Here is a 19,175-nt window from a genome sequence, read left to right as displayed (position 1 = left end):
TTAAGCCCAGTGATATCTTGTACAGAAGAAAATATATCACGGAAGGCAGGTAGTGTTCCATTGGGCTCGTGGTCCACTACCACGGCCCAAAACACTCTATAGCTACGAGGGTTCATAGATGTTGCAGTATCTAGTTCCCCCCAAAATCGAAAAAACATGGACTCAATTAAGTCCACATCAGACTCACGCTGATTCTGGGCCAGGCCTAGAGTAAGCCCATTTAATAAATTCACAGACCCAGCATTGGTTATAGGCCCAAGGTATTGAAGCCATTGGTTTCATTAATGCAACCCCCCCCCCCCATGATTTATAATGTGACAAACTTGCCCAGCAAGTTCTAGGAAAGTCACAGCAAGCATGACTTTGTAATCCGGATACATTTAATTTGAAATTTGAATATGCAATGATTACATTCCGCCAACATTCAATCATCTACAGTGAATAGTACAGACATGTGGGGCCCACTTTTAAAAATACGCGTCCATCCGGTAATATTATAACGGATGGACGCCACGTGTGTGAACTGGATCAATAAGGCTATTAAGGGTTCTAGTATATATGGTACTCCAGTCTCCAATTCATTTCACCAAGTTGAAGTGAGCTCTGATTCGGAGACCTCACTCTTATTACAAATATGCCACCGTCTAAAAAATTTAGAATTCAAGCCAAGAATTATTTCATGACTTATCCCCACCGTTCTCTTACAAAAGACGAAGCTCTTACACAGTTACAAAATATTTCTACCCCAGTAAATAAAGTATTTATTAGGGTTTCCAGAGAATTACACGAAGATGGGGAACCTCATCTCCATGTGCTCATCCAATTCGAAGGCAAGTATGTCTGCACCAACAATAGAACATTCGACCTCACTTCCCCAACCAGGTCATCACATTTCCATCCGAACATTCAGGGAGCTAAGTCCTCCTCCGATGTTAAAACATACGTGGAGAAAGACGGAGACTTCATTGATTTTGGAGTTTTCCAAATCGATGGCAGATCAAGTAGGGGAGGTTGCCAATCTGCCAACGATTCATATGCAAAGGCCATTAATTCAGGATCCACCATTAATGCCCTTAAAATATTAATGGAGGAACAGCCCAGAGATTATATTAGAGATTTAGATAAATCAAGGGCTAATTTAGATAGACATTTCTGCCCTCCTAAACAACTATTTATTTCAAAATGGGACCCACAAAGCTATGTGGTCCCAGATGATATAGAGCAATGGTTAGGTGAGGTTTTCGAAGACCCATCTGCGAGGCCAGTGAAGAATAATAGTAGTGACAAACCATTGAGTCTGATACTAGAGGGGCCAAGTAGAACAGGTAAGACTGCTTGGGCCAGATCATTAGGCGTTCATAATTATATTAGTGGTCATTTAGATTTTAATGCAAAATCTTATTCCAATAATGTAACTTATAACGTCATTGATGACATATCCCTAATAAGAGTGAGGTCTCCGAATCAGAGCTAGTTAAGCCCAGTGATATCTTGTACAGAAGAAAATATATCACGGAAGGCAGGTAGTGTTCCATTGGGCTCGTGGTCCACTACCACGGCCCAAAACACTCTATAGCTACGAGGGTTCATAGATGTTGCAGTATCTAGTTCCCCCCAAAATCGAAAAAATATGGACTCAATTAAGTCCACATCAGACTCACGTTGATTCTGGGCCAGGCCCAGAGTAAGCCCATTTAATAAATTCACATACCCAGCATTGATTATAGGCCAAAGGTATTGAAGCCATTGGTTGCATTAGTGCAACCACCCCCCCATGATTTATAATGTGACAAACTTGCCCAGCAAGTTCTAGGAAAGTCACGGCAAGCATGACTTTCTAATCCGGATACATTTAATTTGAAATTTGAATATGCAATGATTACATTCCGACAACATTCAATCATCTACAGTGAATAGTATAGACATGTGGGGCCCACTTTTAAAAATGCGCGTCCATCCGGTAATATTATAACGGATGGACGCCACGTGTGTGAATTGGATCAATAAGGCTATTAAGGGTTCTAGTATATATGGTACTCCAGTCTCCAATTCATTTCACCAAGTTGAAGGGAGCTCTGATTCGGAGACCTCACTCTTATTACAAATATGCCGCCGTCTAAAAAATTTAGAATTCAAGCCAAGAATTATTTCTTGACTTGTCCCCATCGTTATTTACCAAAGACGAAGCTCTTACACAGTTACAAAATATTTCTACCCTAGTAAATAAATTATTTATTAGGGTTTCCAGAGAATTACACGAAGATGGGGAACCTCATCTCCATGTGCTCATCTAATTCGAAGGCAAGTATGTCTGCACCAACAATAGAGCATTCGACCTCACTTCCCCAACCAGGTCAGCACAATTCCATCTGAACATTCAGGGAGCTAAGTCCTCCTCCGATGTTAAAACATACGTGGAGAAAGACGGAGACTTCATTGATTTTGGAGTTTTCCAAATCGATGGCAGATCAAGTAGAGGAGGTTGCCAATCTGCCAACGATTCATATGCAAAGGACATTAATTCAAGATCCACCATTAATGCCCTTAAAATATTAATGGAGGAACAGCCCAAAGATTATATTAGAGATTTAGATAAATTAAGGGCTAACTTAGATAGACATTTCTGCCCTCCTAAACAACTATTTATTTTAAAATGGGACCAACAAAGCTATGTGGTCCCAAATGATATAGAGCAATGGTTAGGTGAGGTTTTCGAAGACCCATCTGCGAGGCCAGTGATGAATAATAGTAGTGACAGACCATTGAGTCTGATACTGGAGGGGCCAAGCAGAACAGGTAAGACTGCTTGGGCCAAATCATTAGGCGTTCATAATTATATTAGTGGTCATTTAGATTTTAATGCAAAATCTTATTCCAATAATGTAACTTATAACGTCATTGATGACATATCCCTAATAAGAGTGAGGTCTCCGAATCAGAGCTAGTTAAGCCCAGTGATATCTTGTACAGAAGAAAATATATCACGGAAGGCAGGTAGTGTTCCATTGGGCTCCTGGTCCACTGCCACGGCCCAAAACACTCTATAGCTACGGGGGGTCATAGATGCTGCAGTATCTAGTTCCCCCCAAAATCGAAAAAACATGGACTCAATTAAGTCCACATCAGACTCACGCTGATTCTGGGCCAGGCCCAGAGTAAGCCTATTTAATTCATTCACAGACCCAACATTGGTTATAGGCTCAAGGTATTGAAGCCATTGGTTGCATTAATGCCCCCCCCCCTATGATTTATAATGTGACAAACTTGCCCTGCAAGTTCTAGGAAAGTCACGGTAAGCATGACTTTGTAATCCGGATACATTTAATTTGAAATTTGAATATGCAATGATTACATTCCGACAACATTCAATCATGTACAGTGAATAGTACAGACATATGGGGCCCACTTTTAAAAATGCGCGTCCATCCGGTAATATTATAACGGATGGATGCCACGTGTGTGAACTGGATCAATAAGGCAATTAAGGGTTCTAGTATATATGGTACTCCAGTCTCCAATTCATTTCACCAAGTTGAAGGGAGCTCTGATTCGGAGACCTCACTCTTATTACAAATATGCCACCGTCTAAAAAATATAGAATTCAAGCCAAGAATTATTTCTTGACTTATCCCCACCGTTCTCTTACAAAAGACGAAGCTCTTACACAGTTACAAAATATTTCTACCCCAGTAAATAAATTATTTATTAGGGTTTCCAGAGAATTACACGAAGATGGGGAACCTCATCTCCATGTGCTCAAGGAGGTTGCCAATCTGCCAACGATTCATACGCAAAGGCCATTAATTCAGGATCCACCATTAATGCCCTTAAAATATTAATGGAGGAACAGCCCAGAGATTATATTAGAGATTTAGATAAATTAAGGGCTAATTTAGATAGACATTTCTGCCCTCCTAAACAACTATTTATTTCAAAATGGGACCCACAAAGCTATGTGGTCCCAGATGATATAGAGCAATGGTTAGGTGAGGTTTTCGAAGACCCATCTGCGAGGCCAGTGAAGAATAATAGTATTGACAGTCCATTGAGTCTGATACTGGAACGATTCATACGCAAAGACTAAAGTTACATTATTAGGGATAATGTAATCGTTGCGTATGAATCGTTGAATGGGTCCCATTAAATGGTTGGCGACCATTCAACGATTCATACGCAAAGACTAAAGTTACATTATTAGGGATAATGTAGTCTTACCTGTTCTGCTTGGCCCCTCCAGTATCAGACTTAATGGTCTGTCACTACTATTATTCTTCACTGGCCTCGCAGATGGGTCTTCGAAAACCTCACCTAACCATTGCTCTATATCATCTGGGACCACATAGCTTTGTGGGTCCCATTTTGAAATAAATAGTTATTTAGGAGGGCAGAAATGTCTATCTAAATTAGCCCTTAATTTATCTAAATCTCTAATATAATCTCTGGGCTATTCCTCCATTAATATTTTAAGGGCATTAATGGTGGATCCTGAATTAATGGCCTTTGCGTATGAATCGTTGGCAGATTGGCAACCTCCTCTACTTGATCTGCCATCGATTTGGAAAACTCCAAAATCAATGAAGTCTCCGTCTTTCTCCACGTATGTTTTAACATCGGAGGAGGACTTAGCTGCCTAAATGTTCGGATGGAAATGTGCTAACCTGGTTGGGGAAGTGAGGTCGAATGCTCTATTGTTGGTGCAGACATACTTGCCTTCGAATTGGATGAGCACATGGAGATGAGGTTCCCCATCTTCGTGTAATTCTCTGGAAATCCTAATAAATAATTTATTTACTGGGGTAGAAATATTTTGTAACTGTGTAAGAGCTTCGTCTTTTGTAAGAGAATGGTGGGGATAAGTCAAGAAATAATTCTTGGCTTGAATTCTAAATTTTTTAGACGGTGGCATATTTGTAATAAGAGTGAGGTCTCCGAATCAGAGCTCCCTTCAACTTGGTGAAATGAATTGGAGACTGGAGTACCATATATACTAGAACCCTTAATAGCCTTATTGATCCAGTTCATACACGTGGCGTCCATCCGTTATAATATTACCGGATGGACGCGCATTTTTAAAAGTGGGCCCCACATGTCTGTACTATTCACTGTAGATGATTGAATGTTGTCGGAATGTAATCATTGCATATTCAAATTTCAAATTAAATGTATCCGTATTAGAAAGTCATGCTTGCCGTGACTTTCCTAGAACTTACTGGGCATGTTTGTCACATTATATATCAATGGAGGGGTGGTTGCATTAATGCAACCAATGGCTTCAATACCTTGGGCCTATAACCAATGCTGGGTCTGTGAATTTATTAAATGGGCTTACTCTAGGCCTGGCCCAGAATCAGCGTGAGTCTGATGTGGACTTAATTGAGTCCATGTTTTTTCGATTTTGGTGGGAACTAGATACTGTAGCATCTATGACCCCCCGCAGCTATAGAGTATTTTGGGCCGTGGTAGTGGACCAGGAGCCCAATGGAACACTACCTGCCTTCCGTGATATATTTTCTTCTGTACAAGATATCACTAGGCTTAACTAGCTCTGATTCGGAGACCTCACTCTTATTAGGGATATGTCATCAATGACGTTATAAGTTACATTATTGGAATAAGATTTTGCATTAAAATCTAAATGACCACTAATATAATTATGAACGCCTAATGATCTGGCCCAAGCAGTCTTACCTGTTCTGCTTGGCCCCTCCAGTATCAGACTCAATGGTCTGTCACTACTATTATTCTTCACTGGCCTTGGAGATGGGTTTTCGAAAACCTCACCTAACCATTGCTCTATATCATCTGGGACCACATAGCTTTGTGGGTCCCATTTTGAAATAAATAATTGTTTAGGAGGGCAGAAATGTCTATCTAAATTAGCCCTTAATTTATCTAAATCTCTAATATAATCTCTGGGCTGTTCCTCCATTAATATTTTAAGGGCATTAATGGTGGATCCTGAATTAATGGCCTTTGAGTATGAATCGTTGGCAGATTAGCAACCTCCTTTAGCACATGGAGATGAGGTTCCCCATCTTCGTGTAATTCTCTGGTAACCCTAATAAATAATTTATTTACTGGGGTAGAAATATTTTGTAACTGTGTAAGAGCTTCGTCTTTTGTAAGAGAACAGTGGGGATAAGTCAAGAAATAATTCTTGGCTTAAATTCTAAATTTTTTAGACGGTGGCATATTTGTAATAAGAGTGAGGTCTCCGAATCAGAGCTCCCTTCAACTTGGTGAAATGAATTGGAGACTGGAGTACCATATATACTAGAACCCTTAATAGCCTTATTGATCCAGTTCACACACGTGGCGTCCATCCGTTATAATATTACCGGATAGACGCGCATTTTTAAAAGTGGGCCCCACATGTCTGTACTATTCACTGTAGATGATTGAATGTTGTCGGAATGTAATCATTGCATATTCAAATTTCAAATTAAATGTATCCGGATTAGAAAGTCATGCTTGCCGTGACTTTCCTAGAACTTGCTGGGCATGTTTGTCACATTATATATCATGGGGGGGTGGTTGCATTAATGCAACCAATGGCTTCAATACCTTGGGCCTATAACCAATGCTGGGTCTGTGAATTTATTAAATGGGCTTACTCTGGGCCTGGCCCAGAATCAGCGTGAGTCTGATGTGGACTTAATTGAGTCCATTTTTTTCGATTTTGGGGGGAACTAGATACTGCAGCATCTATGACCCCACGTAGCTATAGAGTGTTTTGGGCTGTGGTAGTGGACCAGTAGCCCAATGGAACACTACCTGCCTTCCATGATATATTTTCTTCTGTACAAGATATTACTGGGCTTAACTAGCTCTAATTCGGAGACCTCACTCTTATTAGGGATATGTCATCAATGACGTTATAAGTTACATTATTGGAATAAGATTTTGCATTAAAATCTAAATGACCACTAATATAATTATGAACGCATAATGATCTGGCCCAAGCAGTCTTACCTGTTCTGCTTGGCCCCTCTAGTATCAGACTCAATGGTCTGTCACTACTATTATTCTTCACTGGCCTCGCAGATGGGTCTTCGAAAACCTCACCTAACCATTGCTCTATATCATCTGGGACCACATAGCTTTGTGGGTCCCATTTTGAAATAAATAGTTGTTTAGGAGGGAAGAAAATCTATCTAAATTAGCCCTTAATTTATCTAAATCTCTAATAGAATCTCTGGGCTGTTCCTCCATTAATATTTTAAGGGCATCAATGGTGGATCCTGAATTAATGGCCTTTGCGTATGAATTGTTTGCAGATTGGCAACCTCCTCTACTTGATCTGCCATCGATTTGGAAAACTCCAAAATCAATGAAGTCTCCGTCTTTCTCCACGTATGTTTTAACATCGGAGGAGGACTTAGCTCCCTGATTGTTCGGATGGAAATGTGCTGACCTGGTTGGGGAAGTGAGGTCGAATGCTCTATTGTTGGTACAGACATACTTGCCTTCGAATTGGATGAGCACATGGAGATGAGGTTCCCCATCTTCGTGTAATTCTCTGGAAATCCTAATAAATAATTTATTTACTGGGGTAAAAATATTTTGTAACTGTGTAAGAGCTTCGTCTTTTGTAAGACAACGGTGGGGATAAGTCAAGAAATAATTCTTGGCTTGAATTCTAAATTTTTTAGACGGTGGCATATTTTTAATAAGAGTGAGGTCTCCGAATCAGAGCTCCCTTCAACTTGGTAAAATGAATTGGAGACTGGAGTACCATATATACTAGAACCCTTAATAGCCTTATTGATCCAATTCACATACGTGGCGTCCATCCGTTATAATATTACCGGATGGACGCGCATTTTTAAAACTGGGCTCCACATGTCTGTACTATTCACTGTAGATGATTGAATGTTGTCGGAATGTAATCATTGCATATTCAAATTTCAAATTAAATGTATCTGGATTAGAAAGTCATGCTTGCCGTGACTTTCCTAGAACTTACTGGGCAAGTTTGTCACATTATAAATCATAGATAGGGAGGGGTTGCATTAATGTAACCAATGGCTTCAATACCTTGGGCCTATAACCAATGCTGGGTCTGTGAATTTATTAAATGGGCTTACTCTGGGCCTGGCCCTGAATCAACATGAGTCTAATGTGGACTTAATTGAGTCCATGTTTTTTCGATTTTGGGGGGAACTAGATACTGCAGCATCTATGACCCCCGTAGCTATAGAGTGTTTTGGGCCGTGGTAGTGGACCAGGAGCCCAATGGAACACTACCTGCCTTCCGTGATATATTTTCTTCTGTACAAGATATCACTGGGCTTAACTAGCTCTGATTCGGAGACCTCACTCTTATTAGGGATATGTCATCAATAACGTTATAAGTTACATAATTGGAATAAGATTTTGCATTAAAATCTAAATGACCAATAATATAATTATGAACGCCTAATGATCTGGCCCAAGCAGTCTTACCTGTTCTGCTTGGCCCCTCCAATATCAGACTCAATGGTCTGTCACTACTATTATTCTTCACTGGCCTCGCAGATGGTTCTTCAAAAACCTCACCTAACCATTGCTCTATATCATCTGGGACCACATAGCTTTGTGGGTCCCATTTTGAAATTAATAGTTGTTTAGGAGGGGAATAATGTCTATATAAATTAGCCCTTAATTTATCTAAATCTCTAATATAATCTCTGGGCTGTTCCTCCATTAATATTTTAAGGGCATTAATGGTTGATCCTGAATTAATGGCCTTTGCGTATGAATCGTTGGCAGATTGGCAACCTCCCCTACTTGATCTGCCATCGATTTGGAAAACTCCAAAATCAATGAAGTCTCCGTCTTTCTCCACGTATGTTTTAACATCGGAGGAGGACTTAGCTCCCTGAATGTTCGGATGGAAATGTGATGACCTGGTTGGGGAAGTGAGGTCGAATGTTCTATTGTTGGTGCAGACATACTTGCCTTCGAATTGGATGAGCACATGGAGATGAGGTTCCCCATCTTCGTGTAATTCTCTGGAAACCCTAATAAATACTTTATTTACTGGGGTAGAAATATTTTGTAACTGTGTAAGAGCTTCGTCTTTTGTAAGAGAACGGTGGGGATAAGTCATGAAATAATTCTTAGCTTGAATTCTAAATTTTTTAGACGGTGGCATATTTGTAATAAGAGTGAGGTCTCCGAATCAGAGCTTCCTTCAACTTGGTGAAATGAATTGGAGACTGGAGTACCATATATACTGGAACCCTTAATAGCCTTATTGATCCAGTTCACACACGTGGCGTCCATCCGTTATAATATTACCGGATGGATGCGCATTTTTAAAAATGGGCCCTACATGTATGTACTATTCACTGTAGATGATTGAATGTTGTCGGAATGTAATCATTGCATATTCAAATTTCAAATTAAATGTATCCGGATTAGAAAGTCATGCTTGCCGTGACTTTCCTAGAACTTGCTGGGCAAGTTTGTCACATTATAAATCATAGGGAGGGGTTGCATTAATGTAACCAATGGCTTCAATACCTTGGGCCTATAACCAATGCTGGGTCTGTGAATTTATTAAATGGGCTTACTCTGGGCCTGGCCAAGAATCAGCGTGAGTCTGATGTGGACTTAATTGAGTCCATATTTTTTTGATTTTGGGGGGAACTAGATACTGCAGCATCTATGACCCCCCATAGCTATAGAGTGTTTTGGGCCGTGGTAGTGGACCAGGAGCCCAATGGAACACTACCTGCCTTCCGTGATATATTTTCTTCTGTACAAGATATCACTGGGCTTAACTAGCTCTGATTCAGAGACCTCACTCTTATTAGGGATATGTCATCAATGACGTTATAAGTTACATTATTGGAATAAGATTTTGCATTAAAATCTAAATGACCACTAATATAATTATGAACGCCTAATGATCTGGCCCAAGCAGTCTTACCTGTTCTGCTTGGCCCCTCCAGTATCAGACTCAATGGTCTGTCACTACTATTATTCTTCACTGGCCTCGCAGATGGGTCTTCGAAAACCTCACCTAATCATTGCTCTATACCATCTGGGACCACATAGCTTTGTGGGTCCCATTTTGAAATAAGTAGATGTTTAGGAGGGCAGAAATGTCTATCTAAATTAGCCCTTAGTTTATCTAAATTTCTAATATAATCTATAGGCTGTTCCTCCATTAATATTTTAAGGGCGTTAATGGTGGATCCTGAATTAATGGCCTTTGCGTATGAATCGTTGGCAGATTGGCAACCTCCTCTACTTAATCTGCCATCGATTTGGAAAACTCCAAAATCAATGAAGTCTCCGTCTTTCTCCACGTATGTTTTAACATCGGAGGAGGACTTAGCTCCCTGAATGTTCGGATGGAAATGTGCTGACCTGGTTGGGGAAGAGAGGTCGAATGCTCTATTGTTGGTGCAGACATACTTGCCTTCGAATTGGATGAGCACATGGAGATGAGGTTCCCTATCTTCGTGTAATTCTCTGGAAACCCTAATTAATAATTTATTTACTGGGGTAGAAATATTTTGTAACTGTGTAAGAGCTTCGTCTTTTGTAAGAGAACTGTGGCGATAAGTCAAGAAATAATTCTTGGCTTGAATTCTAAATTTTTTAGACGGTGGCATATTTGTAATAAGAGTGAGGTATCCAAATCAGAGCTCCCTTCAACTTGGTGAAATGAATTGGAGACTGGAGTACCATATATACTAGAACCCTTAATAGCCTTATTGATCCAGTTCACACCCGTGGCGTCCATCCGTTATAATATTACCGGATGGACAAGCATTTTTAAAAGTGGGCCCCACATGTCTGTACTATTCGCTGTAGATGATTGAATGTTGTCGGAATGTAATCATTACATATTCAAATTTCAAATTAAATGTATCCGGATTAGAAAGTCATGCTTGCCGTGACTTTCCTAGAACTTGACCAGTACTGTCTTTGGGCCTATAACCAATGGTGGGTTTGTGAATTTATTAAATGGGCTTACTCTGGGCCTGGCCCAGAATCAGCGTGAGTCTGATGTGGACTTAATTGAGTCCATGTTTTTTCGATTTTGGTGGGAACTAGATACTGTAGCATCTATGACCCCCCGCAGCTATAGAGTATTTTGGGCCGTGGTAGTGGACCAGGAGCCCAATGGAACACTACCTGCCTTCCGTGATATATTTTCTTCTGTACAAGATATCACTGGGCTTAACTATATCCCTGATGATAAGCATAGACGTTTTCAGGTGAAACGTCAAGGCCTCGTCATGTGTGACGGCCTCGCAGATGGGTCTTCGAAAACCTCACCTAACCATTGCTTTATATCATCTGGGACCACATAGCTTTGTGGATCCCATTTTGAAATAAATAGTTGTTTAGGAGGGCAGAAATGTCTATCTAAATTAGCCCTTAATTTATCTAAATCTCTAATATAATCTCTGGGCTGTTCCTCCATTAATATTTTAAGGGCATTAATGGTGGATCCTGAATTAATGGCCTTTGCGTATGAATCGTTGGCAGATTGGCAACCTACTCTACTTGATCTGCCATCGATTTGGAAAACTCCAAAATCAATGAAGTCTCCGTCTTTCTCCACGTATGTTTTAACATCGGAGGAGGACTTAGCTCCCTGAATGTTCGGATGGAAATGTGCTGACCTGGTTGGGGAAGTGAGGTCGAATGCTCTATTGTTGGTGCAGACTTACTTGCCTTCGAATTGGATGAGCACATGGAGATGAGGTTCCCCATCTTCGTGTAATTCTCTGGAAACCCTAATAAATAATTTATTTACTGGGGTAGAAATATTTTGTAACTGTGTAAGAGCTTCGTCTTTTGTAAGAGAACTGTGGCGATAAGTCAAGAAATAATTCTTGGCTTGAATTCCAAATTTTTTAGACGGTGGCATATTTGTAATAAGAGTGAGGTATCCAAATCAGAGCTCCCTTCAACTTGGTGAAATGAATTGGAGACTAGAGTACCATATATACTAGAACCCTTAATAGCCTTATTGATCCAGTTCACACACGTGGCGTCCATCCGTTATAATATTACCGGATGGACAAGCATTTTTAAAAGTGGGCCCCACATGTCTGTACTATTCGCTGTAGATGATTGAATGTTGTCGGAATGTAATCATTACATATTTTAAGGGCATTAATGGTGGATCCTAAATTAATGGCCTTTGCGTATGAATCGTTGGCAGATTGGCAACCTCCTTGAGCACATGGAGATGAGGTTCCCCATCATCATGTAATTCTCTGGAAACCCTAATAAATAATTTATTTACTGGGGTAGAAATATTTTATAACTGTGTAAGAGCTTCGTCTTTTGTAAGAGAACGGTCGGGATAAGTCAAGAAATAATTCTTGGATTGAATTCTAAATTTTTTAGACGGTGGCATATTTGTAATAAGAGTGAGGTTTCAGAATCAGAGCTCCCTTCAACTTGGTGAAATGAATTGGAGACTGGAGTACCATATATACTAGAACCCTTAATAGCCTTATTGATCCAGTTCACACGCGTGGCGTCCATCCGTTATAATATTACCTGATGGATGCGCATTTTTAAAAGTGGGCCCCACATGTCTGTACTATTCACTGTAGATGATTGAATGTTGAATGTAATCATTGCATATTCAAATTTGAAATTAAATGTATCCGGATTAGAAAGTCATGGTTGCCGTGACTTTCCTAGAACTTGACCAGTACTGTCTTTGGGCCTATAACCAATGCTGGGTCTGTGAATTTATTAGATGGGCTTACTCTGGGCCTGGCCCAGAATCAGCGTGAGTCTGATGTGGACTTAATTGAGTCCATGTTTTTTCGATTTTGGGGGGAAATAGATATTGCAGCATCTATGACCCCCTGTAGCTATAGAGTGTTTTGGGCCGTGGTAGTAGACCAAGAGCCCAATGGAACACTACCTGCCTTCCGTGATATATTTTCTTCTGTACAACATATCACTAGGCTTAACTATATTCCTGATGATAAGCATTGACGTTTTCAGGTGAAACGTCAAGGCTTCGTCATGTGTGACGGCCTCGCAGAGGGGTCTTCGAAAACCTCACCTAACCATTTCTCTATATCATCTGGGACCACATAGCTTTGTGGGTCCCATTTTGAAATAAATAGTTGTTTAGGAGGGCAGAAATGTCTATCTAAATTAGCCCTTAATTTATCTAAATCTCTAATATAATCTCTGGGATGTTCCTACATTAATATTTTAAGGGCATTAATGGTGGATCCTGAATTAATGGCCTTTGCGTATGAATCTTTGGCAGATTGGAAACCTCCTCTACTTGATCTACCATCGATTTGGAAAACTCCAAAATCAATGAAGTCTCCGTCTTTCTCCACGTATGTTTTAACATCGGAGGAGGACTTAGCTCCCTGAATGTTCGGATGGTAATGTGCTGACCTGGTTGGGGAAGTGAGGTCGAATGCTCTATTGTTGGTGCATACATACTTGCCTTCAAATTGGATGAGCACATGGAGATGAGGTTCCCTATCTTCGTGTAATTCTCTGGAAACCCTAATAAATAATTTATTTACTGGGGTAGAAATATTTTGTCACTGTGTAAGAGCTTCGTCTTTTGTAAGAGAACGGTGGGGCTAAGTCAAGAAATAATTCTTGCCTTGAATTCTAAATTTTTTAGACGGTGGTATATTTGTAATAAGAGTGAGGTCTCCGAATCAGAGCTCCCTTCAACTTGGTTAAATGAATTGGAGACAAGAGTACCATATATACTAGAACCCTTAATAGCCTTATTGATCCAGTTCACACACGTGGCGTCCATCCGTTATAATATTACCGGATGGACGCGCATTTTTAAAAGTGGGCCCCACATGTCTGTACTATTCACTATAGATGATTGAATGTTGTCGAAATGTAATCATTGCTTATTCAAATTTCAAATTAAATGTATCCGGATTAGAAAGTCATGCTTGCCGTGACTTTCCTAGAACTTACTGGGCAAGTTTGTCTCATTATAAATCATAGGGGGGATGGTTGCATTAATGCAACCAATGGCTTTAATACCTTGGGCCTATAACCAATGCTTGGTCAGTGAATTTATTAAATGGGCTTACTCTGGGCCTGGCCCAGAATCAGCGTGAGTCTGATGTGGACTTAATTGAGTCCATATTTTTTTTATTTTGGGGGGAACTAGATACTGCAGCATCTATGACCCCCCATAGCTATAGAGTGTTTTGGGCCGTGGTAGTGGACCGGGAGCCCAATGGAACACTACCTGCCTTCCGTGATATATTTTCTTCTGTACAAGATATCACTGGGCTTAACTAGCTCTGATTCGGAGACCTCACTCTTATTAGGGATATGTCATCAAAGACGTTATAAGTTACATTATTGGAATAAGATTTTGCATTAAAATCTAAATGACCACTAATATAATTATGAACGCCTAATGATCTGGCCCAAGCAGTCTTACCGGTTCTGCTTGGCCCCTCCAGTATTAGACTCAATGGTCTGTCACTACTATTATTCTTCACTGGCCTCGCAGATGGGCCTTCGAAAACCTCACCTAACCATTGCTCTATATCATCTGGGACCACATAGCTTTGTGGGTCCCATTTTGAAATAAATAGTTGTTTAGGAAGGCAGAAATGTCTATCTAAATTTGCCCTTAATTTATCTAAATCTCTAATATAATCTCTGGGTTGTTCCTCCATTAATATTTTAAGGGCATTAATGGTGGATCCTGAATTAATGGCCTTTGCGTATGAATCGTTGGCGGATTGGCAACCTCCTCTACTTGATCTGCCATCGATTTGGAAAACTCCAAAATCAATGAAGTCTCCGTCTTTCTCCACGTATGTTTTAACATCGGAGGAGGACTTAGCTCCCTGAATGTTCGGATGGAAATGTGCTGACCTGGTTGGGGAAGTGAGGTCGAATGCGCTATTGTTGGTGCAGACATACTTGCCTTCGAATTGGATGAGCACATGGAGATGAGGTTCCCCATCTTCGTGTAATTCTCTGGAAACCCTAATAAATAATTTATTTACTGGGGTAGAAATATTTTGTAACTGTGTAAGAGCTTCGTCTTTGGTAAGAGAACGGTGGGGATAAGTCAAGAATTAATTCTTAGCTTGAATTCTAAATTTTTTAGACGGTGGCATATTTGTAATAAGAGTGAGGTCTCCGAATCAGAGCTCCCTTCAACTTGGTGAAATGAATTGGAGACTGGAGTACCATATATACTAGAACCCTTAATAGCCTTATTGATCCAGTTCACACACGTGGCGTCCATCCGTTATAATATTACCGGATGGACGCGCATTTTTAAAAGTGGGCCCCACATGTCTGTACTATTCACTGTAGATGATTGAATGTTGTCAGAATGTAATCATTGCATATTCAAATTTCAAATTAAATGTATCCGGATTAGAAAGTCATGCTTGCCGTGACTTTCCTAGAACTTGCTGGGCAAGTTTGTCACATTATAAATCATGGGGGGGTGGTTGCACTAATGCAACCAATGGCTTCAATACCTTGGGCCTATAACTAATGCTGGGTCTGTGAATTTATTAAATGGGCTTACTCCGGGCCTGGCCCAGAATCAGCGTGAGTCTGATGTGGACTTAATTGAGTCCATGTTTTATCGATTTTGGGGGGAACTAGATACTGCAGCATCTATGACCCCCCGTAGCTATAGAGTGTTTTGGGCCGTGGTAGTGGACCAGGAGCCCAATGGAACACTACCTGCCTTCCGTGATATATTTTTTTCTGTACAAGATATCACTGCGCTTTATTAGCTCTGATTCGGAGACCTCACTCTTATTAGGGATATGTCATCAATGACATTCTAAGTTACACTATTGGAATAAGATTTTGCATTAAAATCTAAATGACCACTAATATAATTATGAACGCCTAATGATCTGGCCCAAGCAGTCTTACCTGTTCTGCTTAGCCCCTCCAGTATCAGACTCAATGGTCTGTCACTACTATTATTCTTCACTGGCCTCGCAGATGGGTCTTCGAAAACCTCACCTAACCATTGCTCTAAATCATCTGGGACCTCATAGCTTTGTGGGTCCCATTTTGAAATAAATAGTTGTTTAGGAGGGCAGAAATGTCTATCTAAATTAGCCCTTAATTTATCTAAATCTCTAATATAATCTCTGGGCTGTTCCTCCATTAATATTTTAAGGGCATTAATGGTGGATCCTGAATTAATGGCCTTTGCATATGAATCGTTGGCGGATTGGCAACCTCCTCTACTTGATCTGCCATCGATTTGGAAAACTCCAAAATCAATGAAGTCTCCGTCTTTCTCCACGTATGTTTTAACATCGGAGGAGGACTTAGCTCCCTGAATGTTCGGATGGAAATGTGCTGACCTGGTTGGGGAAGTGAGGTCGAATGCTCTATTGTTGGTGCAGACATACTTGCCTTCGAATTGGATGAGCACATGGATATGAGGTTCCCCATCTTCGTGTAATTCTATGGAAACCCTAATAAATAATTTATTTACTGGGATAGAAATATATTGTAACTGTGTAAGAGCTTCGTCTTTTGTAAGAGAACGGTGGGGATAAGTCAAGAAATAATTCTTGGCTTGAATTCTAAATTTTTTAGACGGTGGCATATTTGTAATAAGAGTGAGGTCTCCGAATCAGAGCTCCCTTCAACTTGGTGAAATGAATTGGAGACTGGAGTACCATATATACTAGAACCCTTAATAGCCTTATTGATCCAGTTCACACACGTGGCGTCCATCCGTTATAATATTACCGGATGGACGCGCATTTTTAAAAGTGGGCCCCACATGTCTGTACTATTCACTGTAGATGATTGAATGTTGTCGGAATGTAATCATTGCATATTCAAATTTCAAATTAAATGTATCCGGATTAGAAAGTCATGCTTGCCGTGACTTTCCTAGAACTTGCTGGGCATGTTTGTCACATTATAAATCATAGTGGGGGGGTTGCATTAATGCAACCAATAGCTTCAATACCTTGGGCCTATAACCAATGCTGGGTCTGTGAATTTATTAAATGGGCTTACTCTGGGCCTGGCCCAGAATCAGCGTGAGTCTGATGTGGACTTAATTGAGTCCATGTTTTTTCGATTTTGGGGGGAACTAGATATTGCAGCATCTATGACTCCCTGTAGCTATAGAGTGTTTTGGGCCGTGGTAGTGGACCAGGAGCCCAATGGAACACTACCTGCCTTCCGTGATATATTTTCTTCTGTACAAGATATCACTGGGCTTAACTAGCTCTGATTCGGAGACCTCACTCTTATTAGGGATATGTCATCAATGACGTTATAGGTTACATTATTGGAATAAGATTTTGCATTAAAATCTAAATGACTACTAATATAATTATGATCGCCTAATGATCTGGCCCAAGCAGTCTTACCTGTTCTGCTTGGCACCTCCAGTATCAGACTCAATGGTCTGTCACTACTATTATTCTTCACTGGCCTCGCAGATGGGTCTTCGAAAACCTCACCTAACCATTGCTCTATATCATCTGGGACCTCATAGCTTTGTGGGTCCCATTTTGAAATAAATAGTTGTTTAGGAGGGCAAAAATGTCTATCTAAATTAGTCCTTAATTTATCTAAATCTCTAATATAATCTCTGGGCTGTTCCTCTATTAATATTTTAAGGGCATTAATGGTGGATCCTGAATTAATGGCCTTTGCGTATGAATCGTTGGCGGATTGGCAACCTCCTCTACTTGATCTGCCATCGATTTGGAAAACTCCAAAATCAATGAAGTCTCCGTCTTTCTCCACGTATGTTTTAACATCGGAGGAGGACTTAGCTTCCTGAATGTTCGGATGGAAATGTGCTGACCTGGTTGGGGAAGTGAGGTCGAATGCTCTATTGTAGGTGCAGACATACTTGCCTTCGAATTTGATGAGCACATGGAGATGAGGTTCCCCATCTTCGTGTAATTCTATGGAAACCCTAATAAATAATTTATTTACTGGGATAGAAATATATTGTAACTGTGTAAGAGCTTCGTCTTTTGTAAGAGAACGGTGGGGATAAGTCAAGAAATAATTCTTGGCTTGAATTCTAAATTTTTTAGACGGTGGCATATTTGTAATAAGAGTGAGGTCTCCGAATCAGAGCTCCCTTCAACTTGGTGAAATGAATTGGAGACTGGAGTACCATATATACTAGAACCCTTAATAGCCTTATTGATCCAGTTCACACACGTGGCGTCCATCCGTTATAATATTACCGGATGGACGCGCATTTTTAAAAGTGGGCCCCCACATGTCTGTACTATTCACTGTAGATGATTGAATGTTGTCGGAATGTAATCATTGCATATTCAAATTTCAAATTAAATGTATCCGGATTGGAAAGTCATGCTTGCCGTGACTTTCCTAGAACTTGCTGGGCAAGTTTGTCACATTATAAATCATGGGGGGGGAGGGGTTGCATTAATGCAACCAATGGCTTCAATACCTTGGGCCTATAACCAATGTTGGGTCTGTGAATTTATTAAATGGGCTTACTCTGGGCCTGGCCCAGAATCAGCGTGAGTCTGATGTGGACCTAATTGAGTCCTTGTTTTTTCGATTTTGGGGGGAACTAGATACTGCAGCATCTATGACCCCCTGTAGCTATAGAGTGTTTTGGGCCGTGGTAGTGGACCAGGAGCCCAATGGAACACTACCTGCCTTCCGTGATATATTTTCTTCTGTACATGATATCACTGGGCTTAACTAGCTCTGATTCGGAGACCTCACTCTTATTAGGGATATGTCATCAATGACGTTATAAGTTACATTATTGGAATAAGATTTTGCATTAAAATCTAAATGACCACTAATATAATTATGAACGCCTAATGATCTGGCCCAAGCAGTCTTACATGTTCTGCTTGGCCCCTCCAGTATCAGACTCAATGGTCTGCCACTACTATTATACTTCACTGGCCTCGCAGATGGGTCTTCGAAAACCTCACCTAACCATTGCTCTATATCATCCGGGACCACATAGCTTTGCGGGTCCCATTTTGAAATAAATAGTTGTTTAGGATGGCAGAAATGTCAATCTAAATTAGCCCTTAATTAATCTAAATCTCTAATATAATCTCTGGGTTGTTCCTCCATTAATATTTTAAGGGCATTAATGGTGGATCCTGAATTAATGGCCTTTGCGTATGAATCGTTGGCGGATTGGCAACCTCCTCTACTTGATCTGCCATCGA

The 19,175-nt window shown here is 40.4% G+C and overlaps 1 protein-coding gene across 1 annotated transcript; it reads right to left on the bottom strand.

The window, feature by feature from the left end:
- Positions 1–8,296: 8,296 nt before the first annotated feature.
- Positions 8,297–9,136, bottom strand: LOC142172058 (uncharacterized). The gene has a single exon (XM_075235821.1). The coding sequence runs from the start codon at positions 9,134–9,136 to the stop codon at positions 8,297–8,299; it is 840 nt and encodes a 279-aa protein (XP_075091922.1).
- Between the last annotated feature and the right edge of the window lie 10,039 nt (positions 9,137–19,175).

Source organism: Nicotiana tabacum, chromosome 17 (genome assembly GCF_000715075.1).
Source record: "Nicotiana tabacum cultivar K326 chromosome 17, ASM71507v2, whole genome shotgun sequence".
In the NCBI taxonomy this organism is placed as follows: Eukaryota; Viridiplantae; Streptophyta; class Magnoliopsida; order Solanales; family Solanaceae; genus Nicotiana; species Nicotiana tabacum.
The sequence above is the reverse complement of the archived record's forward strand: the minus strand, read 5'-3'. Positions and strand labels throughout refer to the sequence as shown.

Excerpts from the sequence above, each read along its gene's own strand:
- LOC142172058 (XM_075235821.1), bottom strand. The coding sequence starts at position 9,136 with ATGCCACCGTCTAAAAAATTTAGAATTCAAGCTAAGAATTATTTCATG.